The 23,226-nt window shown below is 39.6% G+C and overlaps 2 protein-coding genes across 2 annotated transcripts in view; both read right to left on the bottom strand.

Annotated features, from left to right (window-relative positions):
- smtnb (smoothelin b) overlaps positions 1-10,428 on the bottom strand; it is a 49,153-nt gene extending 38,725 nt beyond the window's left edge. The window contains 1 exon segment of the mRNA XM_032515896.1: positions 10,054-10,428. Within this exon segment, the coding sequence (XP_032371787.1) occupies positions 10,054-10,104 (51 nt within the window). The 5' untranslated portion in view covers positions 10,105-10,428.
- A 1,230-nt stretch (positions 10,429-11,658) lies between these two features.
- On the bottom strand, positions 11,659-21,908 carry trafd1 (TRAF-type zinc finger domain containing 1). The gene is given in 13 exon segments (XM_032516221.1): positions 11,659-12,776; positions 14,027-14,084; positions 15,065-15,281; positions 16,299-16,437; positions 16,726-16,986; positions 17,937-18,001; positions 18,079-18,369; positions 18,907-19,342; positions 19,454-19,470; positions 19,473-19,506; positions 20,070-20,205; positions 20,978-21,026; positions 21,854-21,908. Coding segments are annotated over 13 exon segments (1,782 nt in total). The 5' UTR covers positions 21,894-21,908; the 3' UTR covers positions 11,659-12,737.
- Between the last annotated feature and the right edge of the window lie 1,318 nt (positions 21,909-23,226).

Here is a 23,226-nt window from a genome sequence, read left to right as displayed (position 1 = left end):
GCCAGGAAAAAAAGAGATTACTGCACATGTGGCAATGTGCTCTTTGTGAGTGTGGCTGCTCTTGTGGGAAGGGTTACCTTTATCAATGACTAGATGATAGGACAGAGGCCCAGAGCAGACCAGGGAAACAGTGTCCCGTTTACACTTGAGGTAGCAGGCATAAAGAATGGACGCATGGAGGAATGCATGTGGGTCAAAGGGGTGGGGGTGGGGGGGGTTTACAGGCATCAACTATGTCCTGTAAGATCATAATAATGCACTGAAGTCAGATCTGAACTCAGTCACGTGCATGTTTCTGACAGATGCTCATAGTAGTCTTACATCTAGTGCAGTGGACTCCACACACATATGGATAATAAGTGCACACTTCAATGGTCACTGCTCTGATCTTAACTGCAAAATATTGACCTTTCAGCTTTTTGCAGGACCTCAAAGTAATTTCCAATTTTGCCGCATATCTAAGTCCTCTCTTTTAATCGTCCACAGAACAACAAATTGGTGGATCAGCTGCCTCCATAAGAGGTTTTGGCCAATTACAGCCACACACACACACACACACACACACGCACGCACGCACGCACGCACGCACGCACACACGCGCACACGCGCACACGCGCTTCCGAGCTGCAGCTCAGGTCACTGAGAGTTATGATATCCAATCATAGAAACACACAGAGAAGGGAGCTGTCCACATTTTGTTAGTATCCTCGATTATCATGAGCAGAAGATCTGATACAGAATTACACATTTCAGCTGGAAGGAGCCTTCAAAACTAAAGATAAGAAAGAAAATATTGGATCCTGCACTTCAGCTAGCATTGGGTTGTGAGCAGAGCCAGGTTCTCAACAGCAGCTAGAGCATGATGAATCTTTCCCAAATATGGGATACCACTGGCCAAACTAAAGCTCTGCGTGACCGTCTCTTTTAGTTTAATGAGGACAGACCTAGAGGTGAGAGGGATATCCCGCAGGAGGAAACAGGAGGGGGTCAAAGCACTCTGGGAGGCTGCAGAGTACAAAGAGTTTGTTTTTAAAGATCCATATGAGTCAGCCATGCTGACTCCACAGTACCTATTACAACGGGAGTGAGAGTCGCATACTGACAGACAAAACCAAACAAATGTTAACAGATCAGCTGTTATTATCTCAAGAATGCCCCAACATTAACAAGAGTGGTCTGGAAAGCAAAACATCAACATCCGCTGGACGATTTCTAGTAGATCTCAGGAAATGTCTCTTTCCTGACTCAACATAGAAAAGGCCAAAACCAGTGTTTCTACATTTCTCTCTTTATCTATTTCTCTTTCATCTGTTTTATTTCCCATGTAAAAAAGTGCCATCCTTTCCTAAGCTTGTGAAATGTGACACATGTATCTTTTTTAGTGGTTTAATTCAGTAGGTGACTTGGCAGTAAACCCAAAACATGTTTGATCCTGCAGAATGCTGCATGCCATTTCCTGTATACTATTTTTTCTCTATAAACCAGAGCCACGCCCGGGTTAGACTCCAACCTGCGGCCCTTTGCTGCATGTTGTTCCCCCCCCTCTCTCTACCCCGCCCCCCTTTATTTCTTCAGCTGTCCTGTCAATAAATTTCTAAAAATGTCCAAAAATAAGCTTTAAATAAAGAAGACAACTGTGCCAAAGCCAGCTACATTATGTGAGAATCTGTGTTTGGCCAAAGCATATGGGCGCTAAACAGCAAAGTCATTTTAATAGCATCTCTTCAATTATGTAAGTCACAATGTTCTCTTCCCCTGAAAGAAAAAGCTTCCTCATTTGATCTAAAGTGGACATTAACCAAGTGTCGGGTTAAAGTGCCATACTTTTGTACAACTTAAGCACACAGAATCTTCAATTTGATTTTTAAGTCCTGATGAGTGAAGAAAGTATGCTCACATTGGGGCATTATAGATAAGCATGAAGACCACTGCAACAGCAGCAACAATGCAGATTGTGCACATCTGAAAAGTGTTCATTCTGAGTGTAAAACACCTGGAAAACAGCAGCTTTGGGTGTCACTAAAAAACTGAGCACTTCAAGCATTCAAACTCTTCTCTAGCCAGAGACGCCTGGTGGTAATAAAGGAGACCACCTGCAATCCTTTATTCGGACCGGTTCCTTATGGCATTATGACAATCCAGACAGATGGAGCTCAGTGATAGACACCCTTTCTGCTGGATCACTTACCACACAGACCAAAATACCAGAGCAGCTCTGACAGTCTGGTCTATAGCTGATCCTCACAAAAGTTGGTCCACCCCTTGTTTAATAATCATTGATAAACCCCCATTTATCAAGGCAGAATACACTGTTATGATATCAGTCTAGGTCTTTCAGGAAGTTATGGGATTAGTTTTGATAAACCTGAACTACAAAACACAGAGAGCGAGCTCACAGAGTCCGGACGCAAACAAAGGATGCTGAAAAGCAGACCCGGAGCAGAGGTCGCTCAAGACGGCGTGGTCATCAAAGCAAGCAGGCCCGGCTCCAGAGTAAGAATTGAAACAGCTTCTGGGTGAGTCAGTTTAACACAGCGCAACCCATCTTAGACAGGAAAGTATCCAGTCAAGCACAGGTTTCATTTTCACTTAATGTTACGAGCTAGGTTACCCTTTAGAAGCTCTGTTTCTGTGTTATACAAGCCCAGGTTAGCTTAGCATTGTGGCAATACTGTATTAATATAGTGAGTCTATGCTGCACATATCATATGATTGAAGTCACCTTTCTACAGCAGTAGCAGCTGGTGTCGCCTCCCTTTGTCAAGCTGCAACTCTTTGGCCTCCCTCAATAACTACAGGCTGTTTCTGCATCATGCCTAATATCTTATCACTGACTCTGTTTTGACGTGAACAAGGGCAATAATATTCACATCCTCCTGCTATTCTATTGATTTACAGTCAGCGGTGGTAATGTGCCAAGATACATAAAAACGTGCCAACAAAGTCATAGCATCATTAAAATGACAGTGAGCGGCCTATCGGGGGCTTTACCTTTGTGCGTGGTCATCTTTGTCATGCACCACATGTTTGATCTTTAATTAATCAATTTCCAGAAAACTGCAGGGAATCAGGCATATCTGCCTAAGGGTGTTAGCACATTGGTTCAACTGTCTGTTATAAAAATAAAAAAAATGAGTTTTAAAATTTTCAATGTGTTTCCTCACTACAGGACTGCATACTTCATAGATAAGGAGCACGAGCAGTAACAAATACGGTTTACCCCTTGAAACACTCTAACAGTCCCAAACTGTTCATTTCATTCACTTACTGTCAGAACGTAATCACATTACTGCGCTGGCACAAGTCATATCAACTTATCAGTAGTTTTTACTTTACTAGTACTTAGTTTGTTTTACTAAGTGTTAAACTGCCACATTATTCTTTTATGACTTTAAAATGACAAAACATTGCCTGGTATTTCGTTCATTTATGAAATACTGCTCCTCCTATTCAAATGTCAGCTTAAGTATATTTAAAAATGAAATAACAACAATATGTATTCATTTTAATGAGTAAATACAACACACTGAACTCAATTTCAACCTCAAACATGGAGTAAATGTTTGCTGAATTGCATCTGAACGCATGCCCCACTTATCAGAATTATTGCTCCAGAGTAACAAACTACTTAAAGGCCACAGACCAAAAATAGACTTTGGTGGATGTGGACACCATCTCAAAGTTCACTGCTTTTCTTTTCTCATCCTTTCAGAGCCAACCATGGCTAACTATTTATAGCACTATCCAGTAACAAAAGTTTCCTGTTTTATCAAACAAACAAGTGAGTCCTTATCTCTTTGCTCCCAGTGGCCGTGTTTTGGATATTCCCTGTCAGAGGCTGAAGTCTGCAGGCTGGAACTAAACTGCTTTTGTTGCTGCGATAAACATAATACTGTCACTGCAACAGTGTAGATAAGTTGTGCTATGTCAGTTTAGAAGGAAAAGCTGCTCTGGGTGGTGAATTGTTCACAGCCCATTTCTTCCTTTCCCTCTTCGCTGACACCTTTGAAATATAGTCATACGGGAAGGTTTTGTGCAAAGGTGAAGGGTGTAAATACCTGTGAGAATGATGAGAAACTAAGCAGAACACATCAGGTGTACACTACGAACGCTGTGCTGGTAGTTTAACGCCTGTACTACTGTTTTTTTTTCAAGGGGAGAGAAACACCCTGTAAACTTCCACTGAGGTCAAAGGCAGTTATGTTCACCAACCGCCAGCATGAACCCAGAAGCAGCAGGTGTTGTCAAGGGTCAGGAGCATAAAACTCTCCCGACTCTCTCTTTTGTGTGTAGTAAGGAGTGGTGGAGCTGTATACAAAGGAAGATCTGTTGCATGCAACAGCTTGTATCCGACACACTCTGCAGCCTCTTTGAAGACAGAGAAATGGTTTTCACCATTGTTGACAAGACTCAGGATAAGTCTTGCATAGTCATGCTCCTTCAATGAATGACTTGTCTCGATATTTAAAAGGACAATTCTGGCGCAAAATGAACCTAGGGGTTGATAACACTTGGACAGCTCTCTGGGATATGTTTTCATGCTAAATGATGGTGACCAGTTTTAGCGCAAACTGCTAGCTAACCGTTCGTGTATACAGGCAGGCAGCATCTTGGGAAAACAGTCATGACCAGTCAAACCACGAACGCAGTCCAACCTGTATCCAGTAACACGGCTCAAGCACGCTACAAGCTAATTTGCGGTTTCCGCTAAAACTGGTCGCATTTGATTAGCATGAAAACATTTACTAGGGCCTGTTGACATTTCCCTCAGTCCAAAATAACATTTTCAAATGTTCTGTTTTGTCTGACAAATTGTCCCAACTGCGTTAAGTTTCCTATCATGTATGCCAAAAGGAAGCCTCAAATCTTCACACTTTAGAAGTTGAAGCAGCAAAGGTTTGGTACGTCCGCCTAAAAAAAATGACAATTTGGAAAGGCAATTGTTTTTTTGTGACTGACAAAACAATTGTTCAATCATCATCATTAGGTGCCAATTTAAAATAAAGAAGACATTTTTAAACAAATACAGATCCTGCTTCAAGTGTTAGTGGCAACATAAAAATCTGAAAATGTCTCAAGTTATATAATGCGGCATCGTTTTTCCGATTTCTTCTTTCCTGATGATGAGTCTGACATTTTGGATCATGTCTCTGGGGGGTGAGAGAATCAGGGACTTTACTGAGAGCCCACAAAACAAACCCATTCTTCCTCTCAGACTGTATCCGTTGAGCCCTTGTCAACGCACAAAGGGTCTAGAGAGCCATAAAACGAAGGCCCAGGGGTCCCATATATCACTGGGGCCGGACCACAGAGTGAAATCGCCCTATTTTAAACATGTGTGAATGCTCCTTGCTCACCAGGGAGAAAGGACGGTCACAGGGCTGGCAAGACAAGTTACAAATCCTTATGCGAGACATCCAGCATGTGAAATCAGCCCAGCAGGCACCACTGACACAAATGTCCACAGCAGTCATGCCAATTCAGAAATGAAAAGGCAGACATGCAGACCACAAACTGTAAGAGACAATAATAACATTTCACACGTATATTGACATTTCTGAGCTTGTATGTCACACTTGGACTAGAGCCCGACCGATAAAGGATTTTTAAGGCCGATACCGATACGAATATTTGGTTATTTAAAAATCTGATATTCCAACGTATATTTTTAAAAAATCCAAAAACGCGTTACAAAACATAAACACATTAGTTATTTGTAGTAGAGTTCTCACTAAAATAATATGATAATAATTAGTTTTGTTGTCACAACAGAGGAACATCAAAATATATTAAAGTTCTGATAAATAAAATGTATAAAAATACAAACTTAAGACATGAAACTTAAAGTCCTTTGAACAAAAACACATTAACAAAAAAAAAGAAAATCAGTGTTGCCAACAGGGACGTTGTAGAGCGCCCTCTGGTGGACACACTATGCAACGCCAACGCTCATAACATGGTTGACCGTTTTTATTTTTTTTATATTCAGTTATCAGAATCGTTCATTTATTTTCAAATGATTTTGATGATTTTTTTTTTTATTATTTAAATCGGCCATTATAAATGCCGATACAGATAGATCGGAAAATGCCTAATATCGGCCGATAATATCGGCCCGCCGATATATCGGTCAGGCTCTAATTTGAACTTTTCCTTGCATTCTTTCAATGATGCAGTGCAGCTGAGGGGATTTCAGATAATTAGGTGTGGCTGACAGATGCTTAAGTTAAACCTTATCTTAGCCTAGTTGGCAGGTGAACAGGTGCCACAACAACAGGCGCCTGTAGACACGGCTCGTCCTTCAGGTTTGTAACCTGCACACAGGAAGCTATTGCCGCACAGAAGACTCAGGGCTGTAACAACTGATAATCATCCCCTTCCGAGCTGGCAATTACTCTGCTGATACAATCTATTTTTAAGTGACAGTGGCTGGAGTGGTTTGGTTAGAAAGAGCTTTTCTCTGATTGGCCTCAGCAGCTTTTGTTTTTTTGTATCCGCGGATCTAAAGCACCATTGAGACAGATGACCCGAAACAAACATCCTCTCCAAAAGAAAGTGGGACACCAACTGATTATTTTTGTGGATATTTAAATAATTGTGGTGGCCAAAAGAAAAGAAAAATGCTTTTCCTGGTTGCCATGGAGGGGATTAAATGAGCAATATAAAAGGAAGCCTGGGCTTTGAATAGAAGTGTAGAGAAGGGATTAGAGAGGCTGACATATGACCGTCTGACTGTATAGTTCATTAAGTGTCTGGAGTCTGTGTCCGTTATCCAACTGTTGTTTAGTAGAAGCTCCTCCACCCAGCTTTATTAACTGTTTAATTAAGCCTGGGCATCTCTGAATGTCCATCATCTTTTACTAGTGTCCTAAAAAAAAAAAAAATCTTCTTAATTACCAGCTCTTCAACAGGGACTAGATTTAATAAAAACTAAACACAAAAGGCTCCATTCATGTCATTCATGAGCTGAATTTAAATTCCATCACATCCCCAAATAAACTTCTCGTCTGAGCAACAAGTTTAATCAGAGTTTGTTTCCTCTGAGTTCACTGTGGAAAACCCTGACACCCGAGTCACCGCAAACATCATCAGTGAAAATGTGGGATCTCTGTGACCTTATGGTCACATGTGAGGGAGGGATTCAGCGCCATGAGTCTACTGCTAAGTAGAGATCTAGCTCAGTAATCAGTAGCATCAAATGAAAATAAAACCCCATGAATTTCAACGTCCGCTTGAGCTGCAGCTGATAATGCCGACATTTTCACAGCGAGCTCTCGCAGGACACAGGCCACACGAGAAGATCCAGACACAGCTCGATAGTTTTATCAGAAGTATTACTGAGATAAAAAAAGTGAAAGGGAGTCCTCTGTACATACATAAATGTGAAGCTCAACTTAATTAAATATTAATCTACAACACAGTGTAAAAAAACTCAAGTGGTAAAGCAAAGAACTTGAGATGACCTCATTCTTTCCACTGCCCAAATCTGTAGCGACCAGTGAGTCCTTCCTTAAATTCATTGAGACTGTGTGGCCGGGTTGGCTCAGCGGGAGAGCAGGCGCACATGTACTGAGAGGTTTGTGCCTCGACGCAGAGGTCCAGTGTTCCAACCTGACCTGTGACGTGCAGACCTGCATGTCTTCCCCTTCTCTCTCCCCTTTCTCACCAAGCTGTCAAGCGGTCAAAAATTAAAGGTGGAAAATCCCCCCCAAAATATAATTTTAAAAAAATAAGTTAGACTCTCTCCTGCTTTGTCCCACAAAAAAAAAATAAACTCATAAATGTACTCATCAAAGCAACTAATGCTATAGTAAGTAAAGTATACTGACAGAAATATGATTTCCTTGATATATTCCTATACTCCTTCCACTATTTTAATAATGTAACTTGGGATATATAAGGTTAGCCTTTATGAGAATGATGAGAAGACATGACATGAAAGCTCTTGGCCAGACTTTAGGTAAATAATAGTTTAAATAGTCTCAGGCAGGTCAAGAAAACATTTATATCCGCCTTGATCCAAAGTAAACAGCCTTTTCTTGTAAGTTTACTGATCTATAAGAACAGAAATCAAAATGTTTTTTCTGGGATTGGCCTCTTCTTAACGGGCACAGTCTTGGGAAAGCAAGTGATGAGAATAATGAGTTCAGATCACATGTAGATTAAAATGGCAATTGGTCAAAAACTTCACAGTATTTACCCCTACTTTAATGACACTTCCAAGTCATTTGTAGTAGTCATTACTCTAGAATAATAAAAATAAAAAACACACCAAGGACGGTATTGCATAGGGGTGTGCAACAAAAGCGTTTCATACTTCAACCGCGATTCAAGCTCTTCCGATTCAAAATCGATTCATATAGTTCCAAAAAACGATTCATATTTAATTCAATATGTCTACTGCAAACACATGATAGATACTTTAATTTAAAGGAAATTCAAGGTCCCAGTAGCTTACAGACAACACACACAACACACACACACACACACACACACACACACAAGGATGTTAAAATAACAAACAAATCTACATGAATAAAAAGAAAAAATTGTACACACACACACACACACACACACACACAGTATATGGGAAAAAGTTTACATACTGTGAATGTTTTATTTGAATCGAAAATCGATGTTGAATCGAATCGTCAGCCTAAAAATCGGGATTGAATATTTACATTTTCTGAATGGTACACCCCTTGTATTGCACAGTTGTTTCCTGTACTGAGCTGTTTGCATTATGTATTACTGTGATTTAGACACACCCAGTGTAACTATGTCCAAATAGGAACAGGTTGACTCATGCGTCCTTGTAAATGTGTCTGTGTTACAGGTGTCATAATATATATATGTCAGACAGCCGGGTGTCTCACCGTCCTCTGCCTCAGGAAATAATTAAGACATGACGTATGTGACTGGGAACCACAAGTCTTCTGTTTTTACATGTTTTCATTTATCAATACTGATTTGTTGCTCACACTAACATAATGACATAATGTCTACTATAGTAACGACCAAGACGTAGAACGTTACTGTGACTCACCTTCTAAAAGAACATTACTCTATCACACTATTTTGTAATAGAGATATGTCTGATATGTGTCATCTCAAATGAATGCTTTCTCCAGTCAGTTATGGCTACAAATTTTTGTTTCTTTGTGGATCAGTCGATAATTCATTTGATTTTTGTACTCGATCACAAGTCCAGATACTAGATCATTTTAATTTATTTTTTTTTTTTTTAATCCTTGCATGTTTGGTTAATGAATTAGTTAAACGGGTAAGCGATTATCAAAATGATTAATCAACCTATGGTTTTCCCCTCAAGTTTGCACTCACAAAACCACCAAACAAGTCACACTTTGAAACTCCCCCTTCACCTGCCTTCTTACAGTCAGACACACTTCATTAAATCTGCAACTAACAATTATTTTCATTAATCCCCTGCCTCTTTTTTTCCCATTCCACTAAAATGTCAAAATAATGGTGGAAAAAAAATACACATTTAAACTTCTCAAACCCTTTTTTCAAATGTCTTGATCTGTCAGCAATCAAACGTTAGTGACAGGACAATGTATCAGTTCTCATACAGGGCAACAAGAAGCATGTGTGCATATACCACCTGCCAGTATTGTCTTATGTTTAACTGACATACGTGAATTATCACAGAGCGATTGGCAAAAAAACATAATGAAAAATGGTATTATGGATAAACATGTTGGCTACCCTTAAATTAAGCTGTTATGGTGCACTGGCATATGTAGTAACGATACAGAAATATACCAGCTTAATGAGACATTTACATTTATTTTCCTTATAAGACTCCATCCCCTTAAAAGGAATTAACCTGTCTGATACAACTTCATATGATGTATGCAAACGATGGAATGACGATAAGCATATGACTGCTGAATGCTGGGCTATATTTTACAACCCCCTGGCTGGCTGTCTTTCCCCAGGCAGGTAACGTTGGCAGTCTCACCACAGTGGTTAACTTTCATCAGTAGCATACAACCGCAGTTCAGAGCATCTCATCATCTAGCTACTCACCAAGGCTCGGAGAGAGGACTCATCCAGCGCCGAGTAACTCTCCACGGACATTTGAATCTTTCTTTTTGGGCTCAGGTGAGACGAGAAGGTCTGGATGTGATCTGGCTCCCCGGTCAACGTGTGGTCTACCACCTGCACGACTTGTTGCTGTTTTGTGTCTTCTTCTTTTTTAAGTTTGTCTCGAACTTCAGCGCAGTCAGAATCAGAAACTTCCTATGAGTCAACAAAAATAAACCCGTGTCCCGTTTATGGAGAGCATATTTCGGTCCGGTTTTATCGTTTCGAGTCACAGTGAAAGCAGAAACAGACCCACACTATCTCACGAGGGGACGTTGGCAGCTTTTTGAACCGAGGATTCCCACTGAAAGGTGTAAGCCCCGCCCCTCTCTGTCGCCGGCTTCTCCCGGCGCTCATTCAAAGCGCGCCGCTCTGTGGGAAAACGCAAAACAGCGTCCATGTATAGGGGGTGATCCGTGCCACTTTTAGCTACTTACCCCTTAATTTACGTGGAAACAAATAGGCATTATAATACTAAACACTTTCAAGAAATCAGACCGTATTTGGCGTTTTCCAGTAATTGTCAACTGATAAATTACGTTACCATAGTCTATAGCCAAGGAAATTCCTCTAGAAATGAACTGCTTATAAACTCAACACAACCAACTGAATAAGTGTCTTAAAATATCTCTAATTTCCCTATAATTAGTAGCCTACTAGATTCTTTCTGGGAAACGTCCTAGGAAAGTGTAGGGAAACGATAAACCTGGAAAACAATGCAATAGCCTTTTACGTCCTTATATGCCTAAGTGCTGTTTGAAATCTATGAACCCAGCAATACAGTTGCAGTGGAAAAATACTGAATTCTTTATTTATATCCTTGTCCTTAACGTATTCAAATGTAAACGTATAGTGTGAAAATACTGGAATTGGCCTAAAAATGATTTTAAGTGTAGACAGAAAATCCCCAGAAATAAATCCAGGACATGAACTAAGTGTACTCAGTATCCTAGATGGTAGCGACCGCCTGTCCACAGTATTTCTAAAAGAAAACAGCAGTCCCAAAGGAAACTGCATTGATGATTTGAAAACATGATCTTGTGGACTACTTCAAACGGCCCAGTTTGAAATGCATCCATACAATGTTACTTTTATTTCCCTTTTCCCTTTCTCAGGAAACACCTATTTATCAGCAAAAAAATTCCCAGATAACAATGTCTAGGTTATTTTGACACACTATCAGAGTTTACAAAATTATCCTGATTTAGTCAATACATAATATACATGACAATAGGTTTAATTATATCCAGCCTATATCATATTTCTTGTATTGCTCATATTCACTCATTGTATGTTTGGTCTTAAAGAGACATTTCTTTCCATGATCTCCTTTTTGTTTTACATCGGTGTAGATATGAACCGAATACTGTCTGGTGCACTACCCTTACATCCCTTACTATGCAAAACCATGACCATTTTGAGGACGTGATAAGATTAGAATTTAAAGTTTTACTTATAGTTTTGGTACTATGACCGGTAAAATGAGGTGAGCTGGATGTATAAAGATGTATGAAACAACACTGACAGAATACAAACTGAAGCCATGAATGTCCTCATTAAACATTTAATAGCCACACAAGACAAAGAGGATCAAGACAGTTGTTCTTAAACAGGAATAGTCAGCCATGTGCCGTGGACGCCTCCAGTCCAACCAAACACCACACCAGGAGATTTCACTCATTATTTGCTCCCCACTAGTTGAGGTTGACGACCAGATGTTAATCAGGGAAATTCTCTGGCGTTGTCTTTAGTTGAAAGTGTTCCACCACCTGTGGCACAAGGTTGTCTTACAGATATGTATTGCTAAAGTGGACCCTATGTTACACACAAAATACTTCTTATCAATCTTAGATCCTATTCAGAGGAACAGCACATAAAATTGTTCATACTACTTAAAAGAAGATTGGACAGGAGACACTGCTTCAAAAGCCATTTTATCGTAACACCACACATATAATTCTATAGTTATGATTTTAAAAAAAATCTAAATATTACTGAAGAATATAAAAAGACAAATGTTCAATTATACAGTTTTTCTTTTCATGGTCAAAGATGCATAAATGTATCAAATCTATTCCTCAAGTCCTTTTTTCACAAAATAATCTATCAAAGTGCTTTAGGTTACATAAAGATGCAGAAACTGATGGGAACACTGTGAAAGACCCTGAAGAACTGACAGACCCTGGTGAAAACAAAATGTCCTTGGCTGAAGTAACAAGGTCAAGATTAAATTAGACAAATGCACACCGATAAAGCCAGGTGTCTGTTTGATCCTCTCAATTATCTTACTAAGCCACGCCACGACTTATACGGTAAAAAAAAAAAAAAGAGAAACTAATCAAATTCAGCGCAAATAAAATCCATTTTATAATTTATCTTTTGAGGCTAGATATTAAAAATACATTTGAAACTAATCCTGAAATAAAGCAGAATATGCATTAATACACCAAATTACGTACTTCAATTTTAAGAGTAAACTCATTAAAATATAAACTGCATGATAACTAATACTCAGACAGGCACTTATCAGATAGGTATGTGTTTTGTTTTTTTTAAAGTGTGCAAGAAGATACAGGAAAAGCAGAGTAGCATATTTGGTTTTTGTATTTCTCCATATGTTCCTGCTCTCACTCCTCTTGCTGCTCTTCATTCTGCTTCTTGGGCAACTGCAAATGGAAGAATACAATTGGAAATACTTTTACAAAAGCTAAAAAGGTGTTGAGTTGCCTTAAAAGTCACATATGCTTGTGTAAAGCTCCCATCAGGTATCAGACAACGCAACTGTGCATACTGAGCAAAGCAGTTAGGGCCTCACAGGGTGTTAAGCTTCTCTAAGTACTACAACAACAACAACAACAACAACGTATCCCATATATGGAATGTGTCAATTGATCCTCTAGAGAAATACTTAATTTTTTTAATTTCAGGAATAGCATTAGGTTGTTAAGTCAGACTGACGCATTTGGTGGTTGAGGAGATTTCCATTCCAGCACTGTCCTTCTACGAGCCAAATGCAAACGCCTTTAGCTTATTAGCGGTCATTAAGACATCACTTACTTATACACCAAATATGGCCAAGTCTGCATTCCGTCTCACATTGATGTCAAATGCTTCATTTAGAGTTTTGGAAACAGTTGACCAAAAGTCTTTTAACAAGTCCAAAACATATGAGCCATGTCTGCTGAAGTAGAATCACAGCGTGATCTATGTCTGGATATTTTTTGGACCGTTTTGATTTGATATAATAAATTCGGTGACAGACTTTAAACTGTATCAGGTTGAGGCGGGCACAGGAAGATGTGCCATTGACTCTACACTGAGCACAGTCCCAGGCTGCGTCAGATATCTCCATCCCAAGTTCTCCAGCCCAATCAGTTCTGATCTTATCTACTGACCCCTTTTGAAAAGAAAAGATTGTGTTGGATATATCTGAAATCTGGCCTTTACACTGCACAGGAGTTTGTAATGATATAGTCCAACTCTGAATTTGCTGGTAAGGCTGGAAAGGTTCAACTCCATGTTTGGATAAAGGGATGGACCTGAAAATATCTAAATAAATCTGACCATTGTAATTAACATTTTTTAGTAAGATCATTAAAGCTGCCAAAAAGACCATCTATATAAAAGTCTTTACATCTAATAAGACTAACTCTGTGCCACTGTGTATTTTGTATTTATCTTGAGTAACTATCCATTTAGTATTTAGTATTTAATCCAATCTGGCTGCAGGAAAGAGGTGGTTATTGGAAATAGAACTACGTCAAGAAGTTTGAAATGTTATCTAAATTGTGCACATATTTTGAGAATGGAATGTACTACAAGGTTTGAAGTATATTGTGATGGTGAGAAAGGTAGTTGTGCTGTAATCAAAGCAGGAGAGAGATGTTTGTTTTTGTTTTTTAAACTTGAAGGTTACCTTTGTCAAAGAGTTTCTTCTGTTCCCTCTCCCTTCTTTATTTTCTGGTAGATGTACTCTGGTAGACAAACACATTCAAATCAGAATATGAGTAACATACTTTAACATTCTGTTTACAAAAAAGCACATTAGTTGTTTAACAATATTAGTGGGTACGCAGGTAAGAGGTAGCAGGATTTGTCTTTATGTAGACCTAATTGTATTTTTATTTTATTTCGGAAGGTATCTACTGCGGTTATGGCTAATACTGGGGCAGCGCCATCACAGAAAGGAAAGGGGAAAGTGAAAGACGACAAGCAAAATTGAGTCAATCTCAGTCAGGCTTTCAACAGATGTAGACAATTACAGAACTTTAAATGATTCAAAAACGTTCCCAAATTGGCCCTCAGGTATGTAACATGTCTATTTCATTCATAAAATAACTTTACAATGTGCAATGTGGTTGTACGTCAGTAGCCAACATCAAATTAGGTCCCCCTTACATTTGGTGTGGACTTTTTATTCCTTTTAGTCCGTGTTTGTGTTGGCCTACTCTTTTCTTTTCCCTTATCCTTCTGGATGTGTCTGAAGTTTTCTTGGGTTTCATGAAATGGGCTATATAAGTTATCATTACGTTGGTTGCTACAACAATATCTCAATGCTTTGGCTCGTGACACAGTGGCAGTGATAACATTACCCGATTTAGCTCACGGTACATCCAAAGTAGGGTAAGTTACCGCATGCAACACTTGAAATGCAACAATGCAAATGTAACATATTCTCTTATTGTAGATGAATGATTTTCTGGCAGAGCTAAATGTTCAAGATAAATATTCATATAGTCTTAGTGACTATATGACCTCTCGGTAATGCTAACTCTGTAATACAGTGGGCAATAAATCACTGCATAGAAAAGACCTTTACGAGGTAAAAGCACTACGGATTTTGTCCAAAGCGGCCGATAGAAACAACCCAAACTGAAAGTGACATATAGCCACTTTAAGTTATTCAAATTACATTCAAAAATTAGTCTTTATATGATTTGATGATTGCTCTTACCCCTTTAGATATGCATAGCCAGACAACTCAGTGTCCCCGGAAGATGAGTGAGCTCCTTCTGCTTCCCTGCACTGCAGAGTTCGGTTTTTTACAGAAGCATCACAGTTGGATGTCTTCCTTTGACTTGGTAGTCCAATGTATCCTCTCTGCCATTCCCTTGGGTTTTGTCCTGGTGGTGTGTTTCTGGCAAATCCTAAGTCCCCATCTGAGAAGTCAGCTATATGTGGAACAGACACACAATATGTGTAAACAAACTAGTGCTGTCAGTTAAACATGTTATTAACGGCGTTAACGCAAGCCCATTTTAACATTGTCATTTTTCTTTTAAATCACGAGATCAATGTTCTTTTTGGCCAAAAAAACTATGTTGTTTTTTCATTTGCTGTTACTATAGTTAGTAACGTTAGAAAAACTACAACACCAGACCTAGCTAGACCGAAAACAACAGGCACGCCACACACACTTGTTTAGGCTTTTGAGCCGGCCAAAGAGTAGTGACATTACGTTTTGAGTGGATGGCGAGCACAAAACGGCGAAATGGATGGCAATAAGATTCTGAATGGAAAGTTTACTTTTTAAAAGTTGCCGAATGGTTCCATTGACAAGACCAAAGTGATGTGTGCGTTTTGTCGTTGTGAACTGAGCTATCATTGCAGCAAGTCCAGTCTGAAATACCACTTGATGACCAAGCACACAGCTGATGCGAAATCTCCGCCCCCTCGTCAAAGTATTTTTTTCACCCTTTTTTTGATGGACATTGTTACACTGTGTGAGAGATTATTTGTTCCGAGTGAGAATGTTACGTGTGAAATTGAACACGACAGTAAGCTATATGCCAATGTTGTTGTCAATAAATAAAAAACATTTTCACAATGCAAGCCAATCCACTTTTCCATGTTGATAAGAGCATTAAATGAGAAGAAAAAAAATAATGTGACAAAAAGAAATAAAGGGACATTTAGAATAGATAAAAATGTGTGATTAATTGCGAGTTAACTATGACATTAATGCGATTAAATATTGAATAGAAAGTGAATAGAAAACCCTCAGCACTTCAACAAAACTCCCCCCAAAAAATAGCCACACAAACTAGCTTTGAGCGTGTCATGTTATTTAGGTTTTACAGGTTTTCTTTTTATCAGTACACACCAATTACAAAACCTTGGGTCTCTCCAACAATGCTAATCAAATTTGTATCATTTTATTAATTTTCAAAATAAATTCCATTCATTACCTTGGGGATTCATTCTCCTTTTAAAATCTGGCGACATCTGACCAACGGCGTCTTGAGCAGGGCTCAGTGGTTTTTTGACGGATGCTTTTGTTAGATTATTCAGTGGAGGGCCAGTCTGAGGACGCATATCACATTTGTCCTAGATATAAGAAAACACATTAAATGGGCCATTAGCCATGAAGCAATCTATTTCTCTTATTCTGCCACACATTTGTTGAATATTCATCATTCATGAACACATATTCAGATCTTAACAGGCTGGTTGTTTATCATAATGTGGAGCTCTATATAGAAGACTTATTTGAAATATGTTTAATTGCCACGTTTTTAAGATTTCTGTTCAAAATAATTTCCTTTCCTCAAAAGGCAACTAAATAGTCACTTGAGGTGTGTCATTCATTTTACACTGGCTATCTTACTGACATACCTGATGGTGAAAGACGACAGCCTCCTCCAAAGCGACACCACAGAATTCACATGGAATGACCACATCGCCCTCTAGTGGACTGGCTGGAGGACTGTAGGAGGCCGGGGAGACTGATCGAGGGAAAGTGGGGATGTTTGAAGCGAGTGTGTCAGGGACATTGTGCATCAGCCCTGAAGCATTCCTGCTCATCCTGTCCTCTTTAGGTGGAGACAAGGGCTGCTTGCTGTAAGACGCAAAGGCGGAGGCGGGGCTGCATCCAGTCTGAAACCAATAGAAGAAAGGTATACAAAAAGGTTGAGGTCTCTGTGAAGTCAACAAGTAACCATCGTGTCCCTAAGTAGATGGAGAAGACAGCCTCTTTCTTGTTCAAAAAGGTAAAGGCTGTAACTGGACTGGGAACTGTCTAAACAAAGTAACAAAGTAAAGTATGCAAATGTTTGCATGCTGTGTCATGTCTGATGTATGCTTATGGAGTATTTTACACTGGTCAGATTTATCTCTCAACAACTTTACAACGCAGAATCCTGGTGGGAAGGGAGAAGGAAAAAAACTGAATAAACCAAAAGTAGCATGACAAAGTAAGTAGATCACAGCAAGTCTGCCTAACATTAAGGGAACTTAAACTGAAAGAGGGGCTGGAAACAGGTTAAGATATTTCAAAACATCAGCAAGTAATCCTAAATTCAGCAGAGAGAGTGTACAGGGTCTGTTCGGCTGGTTATATCGGTCAATCAGGTTATGGTTGTATTTTGCAGATATGATGCACCGACCTGAACTTTTATACTATATGCTCTCCAGTTTTCTTCTAATATTAAATGTATGTTTTACTTGAATATAGACATGTGTTTCTTTAAGGAGAACTAGCATTAGCATCAGCAAGAAACTAAATGAAGTCTATAAAGTCAAGTCTATAAATGTGACACATGACAATCTTTTTTAGCCCTCTTCTCAATGTATTGTTAATGTAGCCTTTGTCCATATCAGTCACCCCTTTTTGAGGTTGATTGGTTTGTAGGCATGCTCTTAGTTGATTAGATTCTACCATGCCTCATGATTTAACACAAATGTAAAGGATCATTGTCAAAAATATTTATCTAAATTAAATGCATATCGGCCAAGATCGCTTAATACGCATTCATTCAGCTGGATGAGTCATGAGTCAACCCCCAAGAGCAACAGTGTAACCAAAAGAATACAATGACATCTCTAACCTGATGCAAAATGAGGTCCTCTTCAGGAAACAGCTCTTCGCAAAACTCACAAGGAAGCATGGAATCTGTGAAAATCATTAAAAATCATAAACAAAAACTGACAACAGACTAACTCAAAGTTCTCTAATCAACACTATTTTACCTGCTTGATCGTGTTCCTGGACAGCACTTGTGCCTGTAGTGAAGTTTGGGAAATTGTTGTTGGGCGGCGAGAATGGAGAGTTTACAGAGGTGTTAGACGTCTTCCCAATCTTGTGGTCCCAGATCCCGCTCCACAGGTTGCCCTCGATGCCTCCAGCCACTGATTCTCCATCACTCTGCAGGCTGAGGGCCAACATGTAGTCCAGGCCTGATGAATCGTCACCCATTGTCAGTTCACTTTGTGGCCACGCACTGCTGGTGCTGCTATTCAGAAAATCCCTCTGCCCCAGCACTACAAGAAAACATGTATCATAGTTATTTCAGAAAACAATTTTAGCTGCAACTACAAGTACATTAAAGGAGACAGAAATTGATATTTTAATGTTGATTTAAGATATTTCCCAGGGGCATCTACTGCATGTCCTCTTTCTGCAAAACTAATTAAATCTATAAAGATGGCCTTACATGAAGAACAACTTGAAAGTAACATTTACAGTGATATATTTCTGTGTAACTCAAATTGAGTGATTTTTAACAAGGTGAAAAGAGGATGTCAAACTATAGAAGAGTTGGAAGTTTAAAAAGGTGCTCTGTGGGGTTTTTGACCATTAGTGGTGCTTGGAGCAATGTTTTTACACGTGTGTACCCCAGTTTTGTTTGCAAGAAAACTCCACAAGGAACCTTTAAATTGCTTTTACAGTCTTTTAAAACTACATTGGTACATTTTTGGCCAGTACATAATTAGATATTAAACTAAAATAATTGAGCCGGCTGGGCATTTTTTCCCCAACAAGAAATGTAATAATCAACAGGTCTTTGATAAACTCACAGTGGCTAAATGTATTCATCGGGGCAGTATTCTTCCAGTCTCCTGGGCCTTGAGGTCCCCCTGAAGTGTTATATACCCTGGGATCAAACGGCCGGGGAAATGCCTGTTGTTCCGCTGCACTGATGTTATTATTCTTTGGGCCTCTCTCTTGGGCTCTTAGGAGGTTTCGGATGGAGTGGGCTTCAAACCATGCCCCTGGAGGCTGTGGTTCTACTGGACTGCGACTTGTGCGGCTGTTGTTCCTCTCTTGGGGCGGTGTAAGACTTCCACATAAGACCGGATGCACAGCTTGTTCCCTCAACATTACATTGCATTTGCAGAATGCGCAGGGCTCAGTGCGTGTACCGCAATAATCCTCGTGTTCTTTGGACTGACAGAAAACTATTTCCAGGTCACAGTATTGGCAAGGGACCAGCCGCTGAGAACATTCGGAGCTCTGAAAGAAACAATTGTAATGAAGCACAATTTGAGGATTTAATAAAGATGGCTTAACATTAACAGGGAATAGATAATAAGAATAGGGAAGAGAAATGTTCTTCAGAAATACCTGGTGAACATCAACATATTCTTCTCAATCTTCAAACCACACTTGCATGTAATCTAAAATGAAAGGGAAACTGATTTTAAAGTTGCAATCCTGTAACAGTCTGACATTAGTTTCTTTTTTTTAGGTGAGGATTGAAGGTTACTAAAATGCTTTTCCATTGACACAGAGTGCATTTGCCAGTTTATTGTTGGCGTGTTAGAAATAGCATCAGTAACTGATTGACAATACATATGGTACTTAATCCTACATCAAATGGATTGTTAAATAAGCAATAAAGCACAATGAGGTGTTGCATGTAGTGAATTAATATAAGGCAGAGTAAAAAATGTCCACAAATACAAGAGTTCCTCCCACAGAGTCTAGAGTTTTACAATCCTTCCCTGCTCCCTTATCACATGGATAGTTACTCAAGATAAATAACTGAAATATAACAATCACAAAAATCAGTTTACTGATTTCTGGGTTTGGGACAGAATAACCAATGTTCACACATACTGATTGGCTTTTCCAAGCTATGCAGATAACACATAATTTTTTCACTTTTTAGTATTAGGCCTGCCCTTTAAAGCAGCACACGTCTACGTACAAGTCTCTCATACTGCTGTTCAGATGTTACCTGAGTATGTTCCTGCTGTTTGTGCTCCTGCAGATCTGACCGGGGCACTGGCTCCTGGCATACATCACACAGTGCAATGTTTCTTCGGCAGTGGATCTCATGGGTTGTAAAATTAGCCTCTGGAATGTCATGTTTGCTAGAAAGTTAAAGAAAATGATGAAAACCTGTTTTCACCACCATATTAAAATGATCACTTGAAGCAATGTTTCGTAATGTGCCAATGCTTCAGAGCGTGTGTGGTTAGTTTTTTTGGTGTTGTGTCAAAGTCTGTTCCCCAGTCGAGATCAGTCCCCATCCACAGTCAGGGTTTGGTTCAGGTTTAGGTAGGGGGGGGGAACAGATCTTGACGGGGGAAATAGAGCTTAATAAAATTAACGTGAAGCATAAATCGAGGTTTGTATCATTTAACAAAAATGGCGTCACTGATGATGCCCGAAGTCCTAACACAGTTACACAAATTATTGTTCCTGAATAAAGTCTCCCCCTCCTAGTTACACACGCACATTCACTGCCTTAGTCTTGATTTGTACTTGATTAAGTTGGTCTTGACTGCAGCCCTGCAAATGTTGCCCGTCGCCATAATTATGAAACAAGTATTTACCAAAAAATTGATTTCACACATTTGATGCGTTACTCACAAGACAGATACAGTAATGTTGTACAAGCACATGCCTACTTGTCTGAAAATAGACAATATATTGATAGACTATGAATAGATTAAATAAAAATTGATTTGTTTTCCTGCCTTTTCCTATCTGCCTGTTTAACACTCTTTGACCAACGGGTGGTTTTGTGAGCACATAAAGCCTCAAGAAATGTATTGTTTTAAGGACCAATTTGCTGAAAGGCTTCAATGCTTCGCGAAGCTTCATTGGCTTGTCTGTCAAATGTACATTATTCATACTTACCAATTTCCACAGAACTGTGTGTTTTCATCTGCCATGGCTTTACCGAGGCCTATGGACAAAGTGTAACGTTAGTTAATAATGACACATAATAGTTTGACTGACATGTAACGTTAGGCGAAATTGACACTTAACCTAGCTCTGTTTTGGCGAGCTTTACTAATGTTTATAACAGGCAAATACAGGCCTAGCTACAAGTTTGTAGTTATAAAAAGGAATTTGGTTGAGTTCAACACGTTTACAATTTCGTTGACGTCTAACGTTACTTAATTGCACTGGCACCAATATCTGTTTACTGGAATCATCTAAAAATAGCCTCATCAATAATCAGGGCTAATGTAACGTTTAGGAGTACAGGTAGCCTAGCTAACGTCACTCACTGTTAAATGACTGTTAGCAGATGAGAGACTGGTTGACAGCTCTTACGTTTTGCTCAACCAGTGTTTCCAGGCAGGTAACGTTAACAATAGCTAACGCTGGCCTGGACTAACCGTTAATGTTAGTCAACAAGCATCTCAAACTAGCACAAAATGTTGGACAATGTTAGCTGTGTTGCCTTTAGCTATCTAGCTAGCGCTGTAGCTTAACATTAAATTCCTTGTTAGCAACCACCACGTAGCGTTGATTTAGCTAGCTAACGGCAACCTAGCTAACTAAGTTTATACACTCCTTAGCTACAAACTAAAGTCGCTAACGTTAAGGATAATAATGTGGCGCCCAGTCCAAGCCTGACAGTCGCTGTGATGTTACGACGCCGTTTGTTAATTAATTCACCTCTGTAGAAAAGTAAACCCGATTACGACAGCTATTTGAGGATATCTCGGAAAACAGTTCGTTATTTCCTCCTCTGGCTCTGTCCACACACATAAGTCTTTGTACCCCAAGCGAAGCCTCTCAGGCTGTCTACGTACACATCCATTCCGCCTCGTTTAACATGAGCACGACCAACCCAAATCCTACTATAGCAATATATAATATTTGACTTAGTCTAAACGCAATAGAATTGTGATCTGAATGTGCAATGGACATGCAAATGTTGAGGTTAATGGTTAAAGCGACCTGTACGCCTTTACTCAGGGCTTAATACAATCGCTTTCGCAGTCTCCAAGAACGATTTTGATTGGTTGAGTTAACAAGGTGCACTTGTAAAACGTCTCGGGTGACACGCCTGCTTTTTTTTTTTTATTTCTATCCAATATCTTATTTTACCAACACATATAAACTGTGATAAATGTGTCAATGATATTATACAGAATTTACCTTTTAGTAAACAAGTGCTCCGACCGTAAACTGGAAACAATTGGCACCGACTCTGTTACTTTGTGTTAAACTTCCTGTCTACATCGGAAGTCGGGATTTGCCCATTGTTATCCTGCTATGATCGCCCTGCGCATGCATTTGAACAACTATATCTCACCAGTTAATGATACAGGACTGTCAAAGTTGGGTGAAAGTGACTGATAGACTTTTTTCCGATGCGGTCTGGCAAACATCGACCGCCGATTTACGCAGCTCTCTGCACAGCTCTGATGTGCGTCAGCTGGTCATGTCACTGTAACAATATGGTGACTTGTCGGAATGTGTTGGTAGATTTGCGTTTTATTATGCGTTTATAACAAGATGATATAACAGAAGTTGTCTGAATGGCCATTCAAAATGTGCTAAAACAATATTTCTTTTATCCAAAGCACAGTGGGCTCATTTTGTTCTTTATTAGACACAGCCCAGTTTATCCATGAATCCGCGATCATTAATAAGAAGTGGAATGACAACGTACAGATAATTTGACTCCAGCTTTTTGTTGATTTCAAAGTATATACACAGAAATAGATATACGGCTGACAAGGACAATAAGCTATACAGATGTAGGTTTGTAAATAAAAAATTAGCCTATATGCACTGCACGTACGTACACATAGGCTCCACCTCAGACGCCGCCAACAATGCAGGATGTAGTGCAGCCCCATGTTGACTGCATCATCCACTCTTGGCAAACTGCTGGGGGGGGGGGCAGCAGGAGTCCTGTGATGACAGCTGGTGGTGGGTCAACACCAGCCTCTTTATGGATCTCGAGGATTTCATGATAACAGACGTCAGTGCAACAGGCCTATAGTCATTTAATATTGTGATGGTGTATTTTGGGGGGGCTTTGATGATGGTAGAACGTTTGAAGTAGAAGGGGACTCTGGTGATCTGTTGAAGATGGGGTCAGCTGGTCAGCACAGGCTTTAAGGCAGGAGGAGGACACGCTG

The sequence above is a fragment of the Etheostoma spectabile genome, chromosome 5 (assembly GCF_008692095.1).
Source record: "Etheostoma spectabile isolate EspeVRDwgs_2016 chromosome 5, UIUC_Espe_1.0, whole genome shotgun sequence".
NCBI classification, from domain to species: Eukaryota; Metazoa; Chordata; class Actinopteri; order Perciformes; family Percidae; genus Etheostoma; species Etheostoma spectabile.
Note: the sequence above shows the minus strand (reverse complement) of the source record. Positions and strands in the feature narration are given on the sequence as shown.